A 21288-nucleotide genomic window follows, 5' to 3' on the forward strand; every position below is an offset into this window, starting at 1 on the left:
CGACCAAACAATCAACCAGTTGACTAAATGTGGTCAGCCCTACTTGACAGGGAGTTATTTTTTAATCAAGTAGTGGGTTAGGTACAGTACTACTGAAGGTTGAAAATATGCCAGTTATTCAGGGCCAGCTGTTGCTTATCTGCAGGCAGACAAAGAGCCCTGTGAAGGCGGTACAGTTAGTCTGTGTGAATGACTCAGCACGAGCCTCCCTCCCTGGCTGGCTGATTACTGCAGATCAGGCCCATTGGCAGGGAGCCGTTACATTAGCACTACTAGCCACATGGATGGATGGAGCACCGACAGGGCCTCACTAAAGCCTGGTGCTCACCTAGCAATCCAGCCCCTGCCGGGGAATGTGTTGGACGGGGCACAGGGTTTGGGTCAAGAGGCCTTCTTGTCATTTCTAGCAGGTCAGTTACTAGATCAAAATGGCCCACTTTGTTACTAGTAGGGATCATCCCCAAAAGATTATTGACCAGATGGTCGGAGGGCTGGTACATAATTACAAATCATTTGTAGCAAGAAGCTCAAACAGATATAATATTTGACTAAAACATAATAATTTCAAACCATTTCTACACGATCCCATGTTTCTCTCTATTATGTGTGGGAATACTTGAACAGATTTCCAAAATTAAAATCACTTTGAGTTGATTTCCTGGTGTTTTAACAGTATTTTAGCTATGTCCAACAATAAAACAAGATAACAAATAAAATAACCCCCAAAAACATTTAATCGGGCCGTGGGCCACCAGTTGGTGAACCCTGCCCTAGAGCATTGGAGCGTGTTAATGTTTGTAACACAGAACCCAAACCGGCTGCGCGCTTGCACCATCATGCGCTATGGTGCATAAATGTATTTTGTCCCCCTACACCAAACGCGATCACGACACGCAGGTTAAAATATCAAAACAAACTCTGAACCAATTACATTAATTTGGGGACAGGTCGAAAAGCATTAAACATGTATGGCAATTTAGCTAGTTAACTTGCACTTGCTAGCTAATTTGTCCTATTTAGCTAGCTTGCTGTTGCTAGCTAATATGTCCTGGGATATAAACATTGACTTGTTATTTTACCTGAAATGCACAAGGTCCTCTACTCCGACAATTAATCCACACATAAAACGGTCAACCGAATCGTTTCTAGTCATCTCTCCTCCTTCCAGGCTTTTTCATCTTTGAACTTATATGGTGATTGACATCTACACTTTTACCACGACAACCGGCAAAACATTTCATCTTTCAATCACCCACGTGGGTATAACCAATGAGGAGATGGCACGTGGGTACCTGCTTCTATAAACCAATGAGGAGATGGGAGAGGCAGGACTTTCAGTGCGATCTGAAAGGAGTTCCATTTTAGCAATTGGCATCGCAGACGCTCGTTGGCGCGCGCGAGCAGTGTGGGTGCAATAATTGAATAACATGGATTTCAAAATGTATTTTGCGACGCTCGCGCACGCGACGTGTCCAGTCTGGTCAGCATGTTATTGAGAGGGGTCAGGGTTAGAGAACTGAAAATGCAACCCATGGGAACTAATTACATATTCCCACATCAGCCAACAAGCTATTAACTAGGACCACTCCATAAGCCATAAAAACCTTTAAAAAAAACATTAAATCTCTCACAGATTCCCTCATAAAACCTCTGCTTCAATAACATCCCAAAATGACCTCATCCCCCGAGCTGTCCTTCTGCCTCTTATCGCAGCCACCTGGGGAGAGTACCACAGGAATAGCTGGTGCTGTGGAACTGTGGAGGCAATCACAGTTGTCCTCCCTTCTCTCTGGGTCTCAGGCGGCTACCTGACATTTCATCTATTCCAGGAATGCATGTCATGTCACTAAGTGGACTGTAATCACAGGGGAAACGCTGGATATCTGGGACATTGCTAATGTCATTGCCAACTTATTAGAACCCTGGGATATGGTGGTGTATCTAAGGACAAATGGTTTTGGGGGTCTCTGTGGGTTTGGTATTGGACAATGCTGATTGATGTGATGGGTAGTTGGGTACAATATACCAAAAAGGGAAGGGAAAGGCTACTGGTCCACTTCAATAAGATACCAATGTAAGGTAAAGAAGCCTACACCTGGCTTTCTCAAGTCAGAAGTCAAAAGCAGGACTTCTATCCTACTTACATAGATGAGGCCAGAGTAGTAGCGGTCCTTGAGGTTGTGCAGCACTGAAGCCTCGTTCAAACACGTGAGCTCAGCCATGTCCTCCACCTTACTGAACTTGGGAGGGTTCATCTTCTGGATATCGTCCTTGTTCACCATGGCCTTCTTGCTGTTCTCAGCCAGCTCCACCACCACCTCGTCGCCACGCTCCTCGCGGATGCTGGCCGCCTCGAAGCCATGGCGCTCCGAGGGGATCCATACGAGCTTCTTGGCCGTCCAGTCGGCCTGCGTGGCCGGGTTGCAGACCACGGCGCGGTCCACGAACAGGTACCGCTCCGGGTCCTCCTGCCCGCTCCGCTGTGCCATCTCTGGGGTACAACCAGAACACACTAGGACACCTGGACGGGAAACACAAACAGTTAACACATTGGTTGAGTTATACCCATTATTTAAAAACTCAGGTCGACCCCTAGCCCCTACCGAAGCTCTCCTGTAGATCTAATGATGAATGTGATGCCCAGGGGTAGTTTGGGATACAGAGTATCAGTAATCCTCATATCTGGAGCATAAATACCAGAACAACAGACAGCTGAGCTGAGTTCTGAGGTTAGTCTCCTTGTAAATCAGACTCTCTCCTACAGTAACACACTCCCAGTCCAAGTACAGTACCCTCAGTGTGTCCCACTCACCAACTCCCTCAAAAAGAGACTTTCCTCAGACAGCACACATGACAATTATCACCCTGATGTCTGAGCCAAGCTATGTGTGGGTAGACTAGAGGCTCTCCCTCTACAGAGATAGATTCACGGTCTGTCTGTCATACACTGCATATGCATGACTTCTTCCAGTTCAGCTAGGCTAGGGATTGGAAGGGAGGCAAGAGGGAAAGCTGACCCTAGATCACTGTTTGGAGAACACTTCAGCCTCCTTCGCACCATGACTGCAGAAAAACAACATAATATATCCTCGCCTGAAGCATCCAGGGAGGAGTGGAGGAATTGCAGTCTTCCATGTAGCCCAGCCCTGCTGAAATGCTTCACAGACCACCACCGCCAGATCCTGTATCAGTATCTAGTGTTTACAGAGTCTGATTAAGCTGACTAGACCAGACAAAATAGGAAGAAGCAACCAAGCACATTTCCTGATCCAGGTAGTAGCCAAGTGTGCCATGTAATTTCTTACTGTGATAAGAATGATTGGGATATGATGTCATCAACTCCGATAACACTATCTTATTGTAATAGTATATTACCGCTGACATGAGCTATTCAGCATTTCTAGACCGATAGTGGGACCATTTTCTGAAAACTATATGAACTTTTGATAAAGCATATGGCTCGAGTAGATTAGGCTATACTTGAGAATATTGACAGAAAATCAAGAGATATGTTGACGCCAGTCACACAACTGGGCAAGCCAGCTTCAGCTGATGACGGCTAGCAAGGTGTTTACGCGGTGTTGCTTCAACCCGAAACTGGGCCAGATCATTGGATAGAGGGATCAGGGTGCTGCTAAGCGTAATGTCGTGCCACTGCATCCCCTCTATACGTCTCAGAAAACCGCTATGATATCTGACCGCACGCCAAAACAAGTCATCCAGCCAAGGCATTGCCAGCCCTTGTTGAAATTACCAAGCCCTTCGCTGATAAACTTGCCGAGTAAACGTGGTTAGAATAATATGCATTGCCCACATCAAACTGATTCTTGCTGTAATGTTAGCTAGGTAACGTTAGCTAACATTGTCGGGCAAGCTCTGTATTTAGCTGCATTGATGAGCATAGTTTATACAATATTGAATTTCTAAATAAAAGTTAAACTTCTATTATCATAACCGAGCAGTACATGAATGTGTTAAAATACCATATGTTTAGCACAAGCTAAAGCAATGAACATCAAAAGGACTCAGGAGTTCTGATACAGTTTAGGGTCCTCGCGCTGCATGCACAATCACTGAAATGTATAGCTGGAAAGACATTTTAGAATGTTCCTATAATGAGCATATCAATTAGTTTGCTATTATGAAAACGATAACTTAATTCAATTGATTTTTTTTATTTTGTATCTAGAAAATGTCATTGAAACAATTGAGCATGTTAGCTAGCTAGCTAGTTTAGTGTCAACTAGCCAGCAAGGTTGAGGTCCTCCATCGTTGAAAAGTCATGGCAAAATAATCCGTTAGCCAGCTAGCCACCCCGGCATCCCTCAGGAAAACGACTCTAATAAACTCACCTGGTGCAGATGATAATGAAAGTCAGACACTTTTATGAATATACTGATAGTAAGCAGAACAAAGTAATTTTCCTCAGTATTCTTAGAAATTTCTGCAAATATTCCCTTTTTTCGGCCGCTTCTCATCAGTGGTACACCCCAACCATCCAACTTCTTCTCAACCAAACTCGCCATGCAGCACTTTTCTATTCCCGCCTCTAGGACCAGCCGTGTGGCACACCCACTATTCAAAGATCAAATATGATTGGATTCCACCGCCTGAAGTCTACAGGCGATTGGTTGAAATTCTTCCCATTTGAAAACCTTGATATACATGACTATCCGCCCGAGCCATGACGTTTCACCTGCAGACGGGTGGATGCTGCCATGAGAAACATGCAGTGAATAAATTTGATAATAATTGGATAATATCAAACGAAAAAGGCCCATTCACTGGTCTTTGACATGTCCATCACACACCACATCCTCTGAATATGAATTCTCCATCCCATAATTTTGTTTGCACCTTTTCGCTCAAATTATTGTGATGAAGTGGTAAAGCGTCTCTCACAACAAAATGCCTTTCAATTGATTATTACACCCAAATTACGATATTCTTCCTTGAACAGCAAGGTACATGTATTTGTGGGATTTGTAGCCTATCAACTAATGTGATATGGACTCATAACTATGTCCCCATTTATTATGTATACTTTATAACCCACTATATTAGACTATTGGGTTATTAGACTATACATTTGTATAAAACGATGAGAAAACAACATCCCATCATCACAAATCAGAAGTCTTTTGTCCACCCCTTGACTACTATACTGAACAAAAATATTAACGAAACATGTAACAAATGTTTCAATTTTATGGTTACAATTCATATTATGAAATCAGCAGGGTTGGGGAGTAACAGATTACATGTAAAGGATTACAGAAAACGGTAACAGTAAACCGTTACGTTACCAGCAACAATACTGTAATCAGATTACAGATTTATAAAAAAAAAAAAGTTGATGATTACTTCGAGGATTACTTTTAAATTCAGAAAGTATGTTTGCGTAAAAAAATATTTTACACTTCTCTGTTTTTTCAATGACATTCAAATCAGTTTTGAAAAAAGGCGCAAATTTAAGTTTGTTCCACCTGAGTGAGTCTGGCCACAAACCAGAGACCACTATGATGACACACCAAATGTGTTTGATGGATCGCGGGAAACGAGCAGGAATAGGATTTCGTAGGCTACATACTATGTCTTCCAATTGTGCGACTGCTGTCGGCATCCAAAGATGATCCAATTTGTGGTTGTTGTGGATGGCTGTTCACTAAACTTTTTGAAACCAGTGGACAGCCAGTGAAAAATACGCTCTTGCAACAGCTGCATAGTGCGGATCCAACCCTATGGAATCAAAGTGGGGCTTTTATTGTTCAATCTAATTCATGCTGGGATTCTTTTTAAATCCATAGTTCTAATGGACACATGCTCAAACGTGCACAATTTTGATAGACTTAAATGGCCAATCTGTAGTTGCTACATCCATTTTTGGACTTGTAAATTATACAAATATATATAAGATACCAGTAAAAGTTTGGACACACCTACTCATTCAAGGGTTTTCCTTTATTTTTTTCTATTTTCTACATTTTAGAATAATAGTGAAGACATCAAAAATAGGAAATAACACATGGATCATGTAGTAACCAAAAAAGTGTTTAAAAAATATATATTTTATATTTGAGATTCTTCAAAGTAGCCACCCTTTGCCTTGATGACAGCTTTGCACACTCTTGGCATTCTCTCAACCAGCTTCATGAGGTAGTCACCTGGAATGCATTTCAATTAACAGGTGAACCTTGTTAATGCGTTTGAGCCAATCAGTTGTGTTGTGACAAGGTAGGGGTGGTATACAGAAGATAGTCCTTTTTGGTAAAAGAACAAGTCCATATTATGGCAAGAACAGCTCAAATAAGCAAAGAGAAACGACAGTCCATCATTACTTTAAGACATGAAGGTCAGTCAATACAGAGCATTTAAAGAACTTTGAAAGTTTCTTCAAGTGCAGTCGCAAAAACCATCAAGCGCTATGATGAAACTGGCTCTCATGAGGACCGCCACAAGAAAGGAAGACCCAGAGTTACCTCTGCTGATGAGGATAAATTCATTAGAGTTACCAGCCCAAATTTTATCCCAAATAAATGCTTCACAGAGTTCAAGTTACAGACACATCTCAACATCAACAGTTCAGCGGAGACTACGTGAATCAGGCCTTCATGGTCGAATTGTTGAAAATAAACCACTACTAAAGGACACCAATAAGAAGAAACAAGCAATTGGGCAAAGAAACACAAGCAATGGACATTAGACCGGTGGAAATCTGTCCTTCGGTCTGATGAGTCCAAATTTGAGATGAACGGATATGTCACGGTTGTCGTAGGGTAAAGTGGACCAAGACGCAGCGGGGAAATGTGCACTCATCTTCTTTTATTTAAACGGACAAAGAAGGTAAACCAAAATAAATATGTACACAAAAAAAACACAACGACAAATAACAGGCCGGTAAGGCACAGAGCAATACACAGCACAATCTCCCACAAAACACTAAAACAAACATACCTATATATAGGACCCTCAATCAGAGGCAACTAGAAAACACCTGCCTCTAATTGAGAGTCCAATCCCCAATTAACTAAACATAGAAATACAAAGAACTAGACTAAACATAGAAATACATTAACATAGACCAGTGCCCAAAACCCGGAATAATACATCAAACACACCACTAAACACACAACCACCCCGAACCACATAAAACAAATACCCTCTGCCACGTCCTGACCAAACTACAATAACAAATAACCCCTATTACTGGTCAGGACGTGACAGGATAAGGTGAACGGATGTAGGTGAACGGATGTGTGGTTCCCACCGTGAATTATGGAGGAGGAGGTGTGAAGGTGTGGGGGTGCTTTGCTGGTGACACTGTCGGTGATTTATTTAGAATTCAAGTCACACTTAACCAGCATGGCTACCACAGCATTCTGCAGCGAAATGCCATCCCATCTGGTTTGCACATAGTGGGACTATCATTTGTTTTTCAACAGGACAATTACCCAACACACCTCCAGGCTGTGTAAGGGCTATTTGACCAAGAAGGAGAGTGATGGAGTGCTGCATTAGATGACCTGCTCTCCACAATCACCCGACCTCAACCCAATTGAGATGGTTTGAGATCAGTTGGACCGCAGAGTGAAGGAAAAGCAGCCAACAAGTGCTTAGCATACGTGGGAACTCCATCAAGACTGTTGGAAATGCATGTCTCATGGAGCTGGTTGAGAGAATGCCAGAGTGTGTAAAGCTGTCATCAAGGCAAAGGGTGGCTACTTTGAAGAATCTCAAATATAAAATATATTTTGATTTGTTTAACACTTTTTTGGTTACTACATGATTCCATATGTGTTATTTCATAGTTCTGATGTCTTCACTATTATTCTACACTGTATAAAATTCTAAAAATAAAGAAAACCCCTTGAATTAGTACTGTGGCAAGAAAAAGTATGTGAACCCTTTGGAGTTAACTGGATTTCTGTATAAATTGGTCATCAAATTTGATCTGATATTCATCAATAGACAAACATAGTGTGCTTGAACTAATAACACACAAATTATTGTATTTTTCTTGTCTATATTGAATACATAATTTAAACATTCACTGTGTAGGTTGGAAAAAGTATGTGAACCCCTAGGCTAATGACTTCTCCAAAAGTGAATTGGGGTCAGGAGTCAGTTAACCTGGAGTCCAATCAATGAGAAGAGATTGGAGACATTGGTTAGAGCTGCCTGGCCCTATAAAAACACTCACAAAATTAGAGTTTGCTATTCACAAGAAGCATTGCCTGATGTGAACCATGCCTCGAACAAAAGAGATCTCAGAAGACTTCTTGACTTGCATAAAGCTGGAAAGGGTTACAAAAGTATCTCTAAAAGCCTTGATGTTCATCAGTCCACGGTAAGACAAATTGTCTATAATTGGAGAAAGTTCAGCACTGTTGCTACTCTCCCTAGGAGTGGCTGTCCTGCAAAGATGACTGCAAGAGCACAGCGCAGAATGCTCAATGAGGTTAAGAAGAATCCTAGAGTGTCAATTAAAGACTTACAGAAATCTCCGGAACATGCTAACATCTCTGTTGACGAGTCTACGATACGTAAAACACTAAACAAGAATATTGTTCACGGGAGGACACCGCGGAAGAAGCCACTGCTGTCCAAAAAAAACATTGCTGCAAGTCTGAAGTTTGCAAAAGTGCACCTGGATGTTCCACAGCAATACTGACAAAATAGTCTGTGGACAGATTAAACTAAAGTTGAGTTGTTTGGAAGGAACACACAACACTGTGTGTGGAGAAAAAAAGGCACAGCACTCCAACATCAAAACCTCATCCAAACTGTAAAGTATGGTGGAGGGAGCATCATGGTTTGGGGCTGCTTTGCTGCTATCATCGACGGAAAAATTAATTTCCAAGTTTATCAAGACATTTTGCAGGAGAATGTTAAGCTATCTGTCCTCCAACTGAAGCTCAACAGCAGTTGGGTGATGCAACAGGACAACGACCCAAAACACAGAAGTACATTGCCTTGCGAAAGTATTCACTCTCCTTAGCATTTTTCCTATTTGGTTGCCTTACAACCTGGAATTAAAATAGATTTTTTGGGGGTTTGTATCATTCTATTTACACAACATGCCTACCACTTGAAGATGCAAAATATTTTTGGGTGAAACAAACAAGAAATAAGACAAAAAAACGGAAAACTTGAGCGTACATAACTATTCACCCCCCAAAGTCAATACTTTGTAGAGCCACCTTTTGCAGCAATTACCGCTGCAAGTCTCTTGGGATATGTCTCTATAAGCTCGGCACATCTAGCCACTGGGAATTTTGCTCATTCTTCAAGGCAAAACTGCTCCAGCTCCTTCAAGTGTGATGGGTTCCTGCTGGTGTACAGCAATCTTTAAGTCATACCACAGATTCTCAATTGGATTGAGGTCTGGGCTTTGACTAGGCCATTCCAAGACATTTAAATGTTTCCCCTTAAACCACTCAAGGGTTGCTTTAGCAGTATGCTTAGGGTCATTGTCCTGCTGGAAGGTGAACCTCTGTCCCAGTCTCAAATCTCTGGAAGACTGAAACAGGTTTCCCTCAAGAATTTCCCTGTATTTAGCTCCATCTATCATTCTTTCAATTCTGACCAGTTTCCCAGTCCCTGCCAATGAGAAACATCCCCACAGCATGATGCTGCCACCACCATGCTTCAATGTGGGGATGGTGTTCTCGGGGTGATGGGAGGTGTTGGGTTTGTGCCAGACAGTGTTTTCCTTGATGGCCAAAAAGCAACATTTGTGTCTCATCTGACCAGAGTACCTCCTTCCATATGTTTGGGGAGTCTCCCACATGCCTTTTGGTGAACACCAAACGTGTTTGCTTATTTTTTTCTTTAAGTAATGGCTTTTTTCTGGCCACTCTTCTGTAAAGCCCAGCTCTGTGGAGTGTACGGCTTAAAGTGATCCTATGGACAGATACTCCAATCTCCGCTGTAGAGCTTTGCAGCTCCTTCAGGGTCATCTTTGGTCTCTTTGTTGCCTTTCTGATTAATGCCCTCCTTGCCTGGTCTGTGAGTTTTGGTGGGCGGCCCTCTCTTGGCAGGTTTGTTATGGTGCCATATTCTTTAAATTTTTTAACAATGGATTTAATGGTGCTCCCTGGGATGCTCAAAGTTTCTGATATTTTTTTTATAACCCAACCCTGATCTGTACTTCTCTACAACTTTGTCCCTGACCTGTTTGGAGAGCTCCTTGGTCTTCATGGTGCCGCTTGCTTGGTGGTGCCCCTTGCTTAGTGGTGTTGCAGACTCTGGGGCCATTCAGAACGGGTGTATATATACTGAGATCATGTGACAGATCATGTGACACTTAGATTGCACACAGGTGGACTTTAATTAATTAATTATGTGACTTCTGAAGGTAATTGGTTGCACCAGATCTTATTTAGGTGCTTCATAGCAAAGGGGGTGAAGACATATGCACGCACCACTTTTCACTTTTTAATTTTTTTGAATTATTTTAAACAAGTAATTTTTTTCATTTCACTTCACCAATTTGGACTATTTTGTGTATGTCCATTACATGAATAAATAAAAATCAATTTAAATTATCGGTTGTAACGCAACAAAATAGGAAAAACGCCAAGGGGGTGAATACTTTTGGAAGGCAATGTAAATCAAAAACTGAATTGCTTCAACAGAAGATAATACGCCTTCTAGAGTGGCCCAGTCAGAGTCCTGACCTCAACCCGATTGAGATGCTGTGGCATGACCTCAAGAGAGCAGTTCACACGTTCTCCCGAGTTGCGCAGTGGTCTAACGGACTGCATCACAGTGCTAGCTGTGCTACTAGAGATTCTGGGTTCGAGTCCAGGCTCTGTCGCAGTCGGCCTCGACTGGGAAACCCATGGGGCGGCGCACAATTGGCCCAGCGTCGTCCGGGTTAGGGGAGGGTTTGGCTGGCAGGGATGTCTTTGTCCCATCGTGCACTAGCGACTCCTGTGGCGTGCCGGGCACAGTGCACGCTGACACGGTCGCCAGGTGCACAGTGTTTTCTCCGACACATTGGTGCAGCTGGCTTCCGGGTTAAGTGGGCATTGTGTCAAGAAGCAGTACGGCTTGGTTGGGTTGTGTTTCGGAGGACGCACGGCTCTCGACCTTCACCTCTCCCGAGTCCGTACAGGAGTTGCAGCAGTGAGACAAGACTGTAACTACCAATTGAATACCATGAAATTGGGGAGAAAACGGGCTAAAAAAATAAAAATATAAAAAAGAGAGCAGTTCACACCAGACACCCCAAGAATATTGTTGAACTGAAACAGTTTTATAAAGAGGAATGGTCCAAAATTCCTCCTGGCATTTGGTTGAGGTTATTGCTGCCAAAGGAGGGTCAACCAGTTATTAAATCCAAGGGTTCACATACTTTTTCCACCCTGCACTGTGAATGTTTACACGGTGTGTTCAATAAAGACATGAAAACGTAGAATTATTTTTGTGTTATTAGTTTAAGCAGACTGTGTTTGTCTATTGTTGTAAAGGGTTTAAACACTGTTTCCCATGCTTGTTCAATGAACCATAAACTATTAATGAACATGCACCTGTGGAATGGTGGTTAATGACACTAACAGCTTACAGACGGTAGGCAATTAAGGTCACAGTTACAAAAACTTAGGACACTAAAGAGGCCTTTCTACTGACTCTGAAAAACACCAAAAGAAAGATGCCCAGGGTCCCTGCTCATCTGCGTGAACGTGCCTTAGGCATGCTGCAAGGAGGGATGAGGACTGCAGATGTGGCCAGGGCAATATCCGTACTGTGAGACGCCTAAGACCGAGCTACAGGGAGACAGGACGGACAGATGATCCTCCTCGAAGTGGCAGACCACGTGTAACAACACCTGCACAGGATCGGTACATCCGAACATCACACCTGCGGCACAGGTACAGGATGGCAACAACAACTGCCGAGTTACACTAGGAACGCACAATCCTTCCATCAGTGCTCAGACTGTCTGCAATAGGCTGAGAGAGGCTGGACTGAGGGCTTGTAGGCCTGTTGTAAGGCAGGTCCTCACCAGACGTCACCGGCAACAACGCCGCCTATGGGCACAAACCCACCGTTGCTAGACCAGACAGGACTGACAAAAAGTGCTCTTCACTGATGAGTCGCGGTTTTGTCTCACCAGGGGTGATGGTCGGATTCACGTTTATCGTCGAAGGAATGAGCGTTATACCGAGGCCTGTACTCTGGAGCGGGATCGATTTGGACGTGGAGGGTGACAGCATCATCAGACTGAGCTGGTTGTCATTGCAGGCAATCTCAATGCTGTGCGTTACAGGGAAGACATCCTCCTCCCTCATGTGGTACCCTTCCTGCAGGCTCATCCTGACATGACCCTCCTGCATGACAATGCCACCAGCCATACTGCTCGTTCTGTGTGTGATTTCCTGCATGACAGGAATGTCAGTGTTCTGCCATGGCCAGCGAAGAGCCCGGATCTCAATCCCATTGAGCACGTCTGGGACCTGTTGGATCGGAGGGTGAGGGCTAGGGCCATTCCCCTGAGAAATGTCCAGGAACTTGCAGGTGCCTTGGTGGAAGAGTGGGATAACATCTCACAGCAAGAACTGGCAAATCTGGTGCAGTCCATGAGGAGGAGATGCACTGCAGTACTAAATGCAGCTGTTGGCCACACCAGATACTGACTGTTACTTTGATTTTGACCCCCCAACCCCCACCCCCAGGGACAGTTGACAGTGAGAGGACGTTTATATATATGTATATAATTGATTCTTGAAGAATATAACTTATAAATGCCTCATGAGCTTAGTTCAACTGTCACATCCAAAATATAAGCTTGTATTACTCCAATGTTTTTAAACATTGTAAATGTAAACAAACACGGTATAGCCTCATAACATGGTTAAAACAATCATTTTTATATCATGGATTTTCAGTCCTTGCATCCATAGCTCTGTCTATTAATCTGAGAGTGGTTACATTTCTCCATCTGTGTATTTGCCCTTTAAACAGCTGCACATTATCAAGATATCAAAGTGTCACCAACAAAAAGGTAAACAATAGGCCTATAGCAAATGCAGCATTTGGCATTCATTTTTTACATGTAAATAGCACTTTTCAGTAGTGCTCAAAGCATGCCATTCGATGAGCGCAGCATTTATTTTGCAACTCGATTCAATGAGCCCAATCAGTCCTCCATGACAACAAAATCATAAACAACAGAGTAGGGCTGGCTAATAAATCCTTAGTTTTAGGGTCATGCTCAGGTAAAACAATTTGGCTAATCTATACTTCCATATTTCCAAGTCCTATTCTTGAAGATCAAGGAGCATAACATTTATTGGAATCACTGGAATTCTGATTGACTTTGGTTTTTAATGTAAAGATATAATTTAATCATATTATTATATGTAGTAGAAAGCGATGGGATAGAAGAAGCCTACATAACCAACCTATAAAGTAAAATTTAACATCCATTTATGGTCAGCTATATAAACCTTAACATAGATTTTTCCTGCAATAGACGTTGTTCAATTGGTAACATACATTTGTGTCTTCTTCTAATGCCTCTTAAGGGGAAAGTAATCTAAAAGTCATTGAATGTAATCAGATTACAGAAATCAGAAATACTCCTCAAATGATCCCGCAGGTGAAGAAGCCAGATGTGAAGGTCCTTGACTGGCGTGGTTACTCGTAATCTGCGGTTGTAAGGCCGGTTGGACGTACGGCCAAATTCTCTAAAATGACGTTGGAGGCAGTTTATGGTAGAACAATTCAATTTCAATTACCTGGCAACAGCTCTGGTGGACATTCCTGCAGTCAGCATGCCAATTGAACACTCCCTCAAAACATGAGACGTCTGTGGCATTGTGTTGTGTGACAAAACTGCATATTTTAAAGTGTCCTTTTATTGTCCCCAGCACAAGGTGCACCTGTGTGATGATCATGCTGTTTAATCAGCTTCTTGATATGCCACACCTGTCAGGTGGATGGATTATCTTGTCAAAGGAGAAATACTCACTAACAGGGATGTAAACAGATTTATGCACAGAATTTGAGAGAAATAAGCTTTTTGTGAGTAAGGAACATTTCTGGGATCTTTTATTTCAGCTCATAAAACATGGGGCCAACACTACATGTTGTGTTTATATTTATATTGAGTGTATATTACCAGCCCAAGGCATGCAGTGAATGAATGAATGTTTGCTACCCTCTAGTGGAAAAAAGCTGAAACATACAGCGTTCTGTAAATGTTGGAAATGAACTGAGAACTGACATGACTTTGCACTTTACTGTCAGTAGAGGTCAGAGTAACTTTAGACATGGAGAGAGAAACAGCTTGAGACAGCGAATCTGATACAGCGAGATGAAGTTCTGGGATGACGTTTGCATGTAAGGTATGGGATGGTTGCTAGACTAGGTAGGCTACTATTATGATACACAGAGATGAAGTTCTGGGATGATATGTGCATGTAAGGTATGGGATGGTTGCTAGACTAGGTAGGCTACTATTACTTCCTATAATAAGTGATACACAGGTCTACAGTGTCATTACTGTTTGGCAACATATTCAGATTTACCGGAGTTTGGCCGAAACCTGAATGAAACCTGAAGCTGTTGCACGAGCAGGTGTCACAGTTGCTCAGTTACTTACACACCTCCCTAAGCACGGGTGTCTGCATCGTCTCCATTTTCAACTGTTTAAGGAATACTAATTGGCAGGTGTTCAGGACAGATCCTGTTGTACTAGTTCACAGGAGCCGGCAAGCAACACGTATTAAACGCAGGCGTCCCTTTGTTCATAGGTCATTTCATACATTGTAGGCTATCAACTGTGTACTTACCTGCCTACTGTTGTTTAAGTCTCTGTCTCTCTGTCTCTCTGTCCCTCTGTCTCTCTGTCCCCCTCTCTCTCTCTCTCTCTCTCTCTCTCTCTCTCTCTCTCTCTCTCTCTCTCTCTCTCTACCATTCAGATGACGCAGATGGGTGGATGACTCACCATGGTCTCCCAGGACCAGATATTTTCTCGCCGTTTGTTCTTCCATCCTCCTCCCTGCGTCACTGGTCTCACATGATGTGCAGTCATTACACTCAAGCCCCAGCACTCATTGACAAATGCCATCCGTTAAGGCCACCAAATCCCTGTCCTCCTCTCTCACTCTCTCTCGCTCCTATCGCTCAATAACCCAAGGAACCATTACCATTCCTTTGCCATTAGTGTTCAGTTCTCCAAGTCTGAAACATGGTCCAACTGAAAAGTACTGAACTAAAGACTAAAGTACCAACTGAAGTACTGCCTCCCTTTTGTGCTAAGAACAATGTTTTGTGTTTTTCTCTTTCTGGTTTGCTGTGTTTTGCCGTGTGTTTCGTCCATCGATGAGGTAAGGACAGGGTAACAGAAGATTTCTGTATAAGATTCTTTGTTGGTCGAGTCCATCCAATAGTTGAACCACAGAGACTAGACAGTTCACTCCTCTTCTTTATTTAACCACATGGATATTGTTTTCCCAGTAAGCACAGATTTGACCAGGTCCTCCTCTCTGTGACAGGTTTCTTATCAGGACATGGTCTACAGGTTCCAGTACTGAACTCCATGCCCTTTGATTGTAGTAAACTTCCCGCATTGAAGTCTTCCTTTTCTCTGCACATCCTGCACGAGGCTGTGTTCTTCCTTCTTCTTCTCCTCAGGAATATCAGGTCGATTGGCAGTATTGGTTCTAGTCCAAAGAGATAGATAAAGGGTTGACTCATGTACAGTTGAGTTATAGGCATGAACAACTTTGTTGAGGTAATTTCTTCCAGTTTACTCAGCATACCTAACAAGGTTCTGTTGAAGCATTCTGCTGGATTTGATTGTGGACGGTATTGGGTCGTTACTGAGCGTTGTATCCCACTGTAGCTTTGCAACTTTCTGAACAGTTCATTCTCGAACTCCCTCCCCTGATGGGTAGCCGAATCACAAAATGATGTCGTTGAAGATCTTACGTGCTGCAGTCCTCCTGGACTTGTTCGGTGTAGTGTAAGTCTGGGCAAACTTTGTGAAGTGGTCTACCAAAACCAGAATTTATTCAATACTACAATTGCTTTTCTCCAGATGTTTTTATATTTTATTTAACCTTTATTTAACTAGGCAAGTCAGTTAAGAACAAATTCTTATTTAAGATGAAGGTAGTCGATTGAGACGATCTCAAATGGAGCAGAGGTTTTGATGCTTTGCAATGGTGTTCTCGTCGTTCTGTTTGGTTTGCTTCAGACAGCGGCGGACTCTTGTCACACAGTGTTCCATTTCTTCTCTCATCTTCGGCCTAAAGAAGCGTTCTCTGGCTAGAGAAACCAAACAAGTGGTGTGCCAGAACTAGTGTTCAAGGGATTTCCTAATAGCACGCCATTTTGCAAGAACTCTCTGATGCGCGTTCCTGTTCAGTCAAGAACTCCTCTGACTTGACTCCACCATACCCCACTTGAAGATAGTTTGTCCCTGGCTGGGCTGCTATAGACTCAAAACTATATAGGCCTTGTTAATGAACGTTCTGATGAAGTGTATACGATTTTTGTTTTACTGTGTCTCTCTCCACATATCTTCCTCCACATTCAGTACAAAACAAAGCATGTGACAACGACATAGGTGAGATGTGAGATAAACATGAAGAAGCCAGGTGGTGTGAATGTCAAAGTCCCTGCATTACCTGGGAGAGAAAATGGGATGTTCTTTATTTGTGTCTAGGAATTGTGAGCTGTAACTGCCAGCTCGTAAATATGGCTTCTACCCTTTACTATTGTGCTATCACTGTGAGATGGAATTATACTACTAGAACACTGCTGTTTTGATGCGTACTGTAGTACTGTACTAAAAACGCAGGGAGCCTATAAAGAGATCAAGTTTGCGAGAAGCTAAATGTATTACCATTTTTTATACGCCTGGTTTTATCAAGTACATGTATCATTCATAAACGTTGATCTCCTCCGAAATTTTAAACGATAGCCCAAGGCAGAGAAAATGCAGAAAATCACATTCAACAGTCTGACCCTATCCTGGAAGAACAACATAATTTCAGATTTCTCCATCAGATTAATATCAGTTCATGTTCAATTTCCCCTGAGCCACAGCTACAACTCCTTTTTTGCCACCAGAATTCATGAAACTAAACTAAGCCACAACGAGGCACGACAGGAGCCACGACAGAACAACCTTGCATCCAGAACAACCTTGCATCCAAATCCTCTTTTGTGCATTAGGACTTTAAAAAAATTCCAAAACACTTGTTTCTCATTGAACTCCCCTGTAAAATAGATGAAAGGAAAGGGAAAGGGGGATACATAGTCAGTTGTACAACTGAATGCATTCAACTGAAATGTGTCTTGTTCATTTAACCCAACCCCTCTGAGAGAATATATTTTTAGGATCTTGATGATAATCTCAACCTTAGTGTGGAAAGGTTCAAGTATGAGTGCCTTTTAGTTTCCACAAGTATGTGACCTTTGAAACAAATTGAAAAAGCAAAAGGCATTAACCATAACATAAAAAACGATCATTTCGGCCTCCCGAGTGGCGCAGCGGTCTAAGGCACTGCATTGCAGTGCTTGAGACGTCACTACAGACCTGGGTTCAATCCCAGGCTGTGTCACAATTGACCAAGCATCATACGGGTTAGGGGAGGGTTTGGCTGGGGGGGCTTTACTTGGCTCATCGCGTGCAGTGTTTCCTCCGACATATTTGTGCAGCTGGCTTCCGGGTTAAGCGAGCGGGTGTTAAGAAGGGTGGTTTTGGGGGTCATGTTTCAGATGGATGCATGACCTGACCTTTGCCTCTACATAGCCTGTTGAGGAGTTGCAGGGATGAGACAAGATCGCAATTGGATATCATGAAATTGGTGAGAAAAAGGGGGTAAAGTACAAAAAAGGAAATACAACTTATACAATTAAGTACAAACATATGATTGCATACGACCACTTGTGTGTGCTGTGGGCATGCAATAGTGGTAGTAGGCTTACCATTGGGCAAACAAATCTGACTGACAGCTAAGACATCTCCATCAACTAAACCATGAATGACATGCAGGCAAGCCTATACATAGCAGCATCTCGTTCACTGATGGAAAAGAATGACTTTCCCATATACATGTTAATGCCGCAGCTTGTTGGCGTGTTGCTAAGGAACAGTGGGGTGTAGGAGCCGGTTGTGAAGGTAGCTAATTGCAGAATGCACATAAAGTAAGTATATGTTCCTAGAAGGTTAATGCCCCCACACACACACACTTGCACCTCTGTAGTGTGTGTGTGTGGGAGAGAGAGAGAGAGAGAGAGAGACAGAGGTCTCTCTAACCTTCCTCTTTAATAGGGACTAAGGGATGCATTATGGTGTGAAAATCAGTACTGTAATCTAAGTCCATTTGCTCTACTGTATTTTAAGACATGTGGGACAGTAAGAAGTTTTCTCTTCTTCCCTAAATAAATCTCGAGAATGAATGTATAGAGAATGTATACTAATGGTAACCTATCTTCTTTCGAAAGAAAAGGATTTATCACAAAAATTGATTGTACATACATTTTTAATGTCAGCTGATCAGAGTCTTCAACCAAGATTCTGACTGAGGCACACAGAACAGAAGTCAAGCCAGAACCAAGGTTACTAGCTGGAGGGAGGGAGGGAGGGAGGGGGAGGGAGAGAGAGAGAGAGAGAGAGAGAGAGAGAGAGAGAGAGAGAGAGAGAGAGAGAGAGAGAGAGAGAGAGAGAGAGAGAGAGAGAGAGAGAGAGGGAGAGGGAGAGGGAGAGAGAGAGAATATCAATCAGATAGCTGAATTACCCAGCACGGTACCGAGGTTTGCATCGCTTTTTCACTCATGCAGCGTAGCCAAATCAATTAAGATTAGCCCCCAACAAAATGAATTCTAAGATAATGCATCTTTGGTGCAACACGTGGTCAATTATATGTTTTTATCAGATAATTTAATTAGTTAAGGTAGGATGGGTATTCAACAGTTAGGAAAGCTAACTCCAAAATGGTCTACAGGAATCAATAGCTGAAACAAGTGACTAATGTACATGACGTGACTAACGTACATGTACACAGCAAGGGCTTGTGGGTCCTGGTACCTATGTCAATACAAAGTGTGTTTGCCTCAGACCTGAGGATGAGTCATCCACCGTCTCTGCAATGCAGCACACTTCAGGAGAGACGCGTTGAGGAGTGTGTGTGTGTGTTTGTGTGTTTGTGTGTTTTGTGTGTGTAAGACAGAGAAAGCTGCCTCTGTGTGTGTGTGTGTGTGTGTGTGTGTGTGTGTGTGTGTGTGTGTGTGTGTTTGTGTGTGTGTGTGTGTGTGTGTGTGTGTGTGTGTGTGTGTGTGTGTGTGTGTGTGGTGTGTGTAGCATGCCTTAGCACACCATAAACACTCTATTCTCACGCTTGTTGCCATGACAATTAGAGACACCTTCAGGACCCCAGGATACTATAGAGGTTTGGTCAAGGGTCAGATGGTAACACTTGACGGCCAATCACCATCAAGACTGTTCCCTGTAATTTGTTGACATCTCCATTAGGCCACCCACCTTGACACTGGTAACACAGATACATAACACGTCTACGACTACCGTCTGGCTATGCACGGCCTCGTAAGCCATTATCCACGTAATATACTGATCAGGTGAAGAGTTGTAAGAGAAACCCAGCATAGTGAACACCAACACCAACACTAGTCTAAAGGATCTAACTAGCTACTCTGGCTATGGAGGATATAACAGACTGGACCACACACACACAATACACAACACTGAAATCATATTATTCAAGACACTTCATTCACATAGACTCATCGCCCAATACCCTCCTGCTTATATAAATGAACCTCTATTATTCAAGGGACTTCATTCTCCTATAAATGACAGTCTCATGATCCAAGGTGATATCCAGTGCATATCAGAGAGGTCAAATCAAATGTTATTTGTCACATGTGCCAAATACAACAGGTGTAGACCTTACAGTGAAATGCTTACTTACAAGCCCTTAACCAACAATGCAGTTGTTAGTGGTATAATGATGACACCACTCATTGAATGATAATAGCATATTCAATGATTAGAGCAGCCAAATGGCTCATTATATGGTTGACTTCAATAGAAGATGTCCATAAATGTCAAGGGCATAATACAAATAGGGAGAGGAATGTGACATTTGAGTCATTTAGCAGACACTCTTATCCAGAGCGAGTTAGTGCATTCATCTCAAGATAGCTCGGTGGAACAACCACATATCACAGTCATAGTAAGTATACTTTTCCTCATTAAAGTAGCTATCAGTTATTATTATTTATTTATTTCAGATGTTTTGGGAAGATGGGCAGGGACTCTGCTATCCTAGCTCCTGGGGGAAGCTGGTTCCACCATTGGAGTGCCAGGACAGAGAAGAGCTTGGACTGGGCTGAGCTGAGCTGATAGGAGCACACACACAATCCACACACACAACACTGAAATCATATTATTCAAGACACCTCATTCACAGACTCATCTCTCAACACCCTCCTGCCTATATAAGTGAAAATAATCTATATTATTCAAGGAATTTCATTCTCCTATAAATGACAGTCACATCTCTTAATGATCCAAGGTGTTATCCAGTGCCAACCATAAGTATCCCCCCCCCCCCTCTTGGATTTCTTAAAAGTTACAAAGTGGGATTCAAATGGATTTCATTGTAAAAAATATGCTGTTATGTCAAAGCGGAAGACAGTTTTATAACATTTTATAAAGATTAATGAAAAAAAACCCACTAATATACCTTGATTAGATAAGTATTCACCCCCCTGAGTCAATACATGTAGTGGTAGCAATTACAGCTGTGAGTCTTCTTGGGTAAGTCTCATAAGAGCTCTGCACACATGTATTGTGCAATATTTGCCTATTATTATTTTCTAAATTCTTCAAGGAAGGTGTTGGGGATCATGACTAGACAGCAATTTTCAAGTCTTGCCATAGATTTCCAAGCAGATTTAAGTCACAACTTGATCACTTAGGAACATTCACTGTCTTCTTGGTAAGCCACTCCAGTGTAGGTTTGGCCTTGTGTTGTAGGTTATTGTTCTGCTGAAGGGGGAATTCCTCTCCCAGTGTCTGGTGTAAAGCAGACTGAAGCAGGTTTTCCTCTAGGATTTTGCCTGTGCTTAGCTCCATCCCGTTTATTTTTATCCTGAAATATTCCCCAGTCTGTGCCAATGTCAAGCATACCAATACCATGATGCAGCCACCACTGAGCTTGAAAATAAGGAGGCAGTTACTCAGTGATGTATTGTGTGTCACACCCTGATCTGTTTCACCTGTCCTTGTGATTGTCTCCACCC

The 21288-nt window shown here is 42.6% G+C and overlaps 1 protein-coding gene across 8 annotated transcripts in view; it reads right to left on the reverse strand.

Annotated features, from left to right (window-relative positions):
* LOC106564681 (myosin-10) overlaps positions 1–4537 on the reverse strand; it is a 100123-nt gene extending 95586 nt beyond the window's left edge. For all 8 annotated transcript variants that reach the window (XM_014130918.3, XM_014130916.3, XM_082958815.1 and 5 more), the window contains exons 1-2: positions 4353–4537; positions 2145–2521 (exon numbers count right to left, since the gene is read on the reverse strand). In XM_014130918.3, coding sequence (XP_013986393.1) covers positions 2145–2489 — 345 coding nt within the window. In that variant the 5' untranslated portion in view covers positions 2490–2521; positions 4353–4537. The remainder of the gene's footprint in view (positions 1–2144; positions 2522–4352) is intronic.
* Between the last annotated feature and the right edge of the window lie 16751 nt (positions 4538–21288).

Source organism: Salmo salar, chromosome 12, assembly GCF_965601325.2.
Source record: "Salmo salar chromosome 12, fSalSal1, whole genome shotgun sequence".
Classification (NCBI taxonomy): Eukaryota; Metazoa; Chordata; class Actinopteri; order Salmoniformes; family Salmonidae; genus Salmo; species Salmo salar.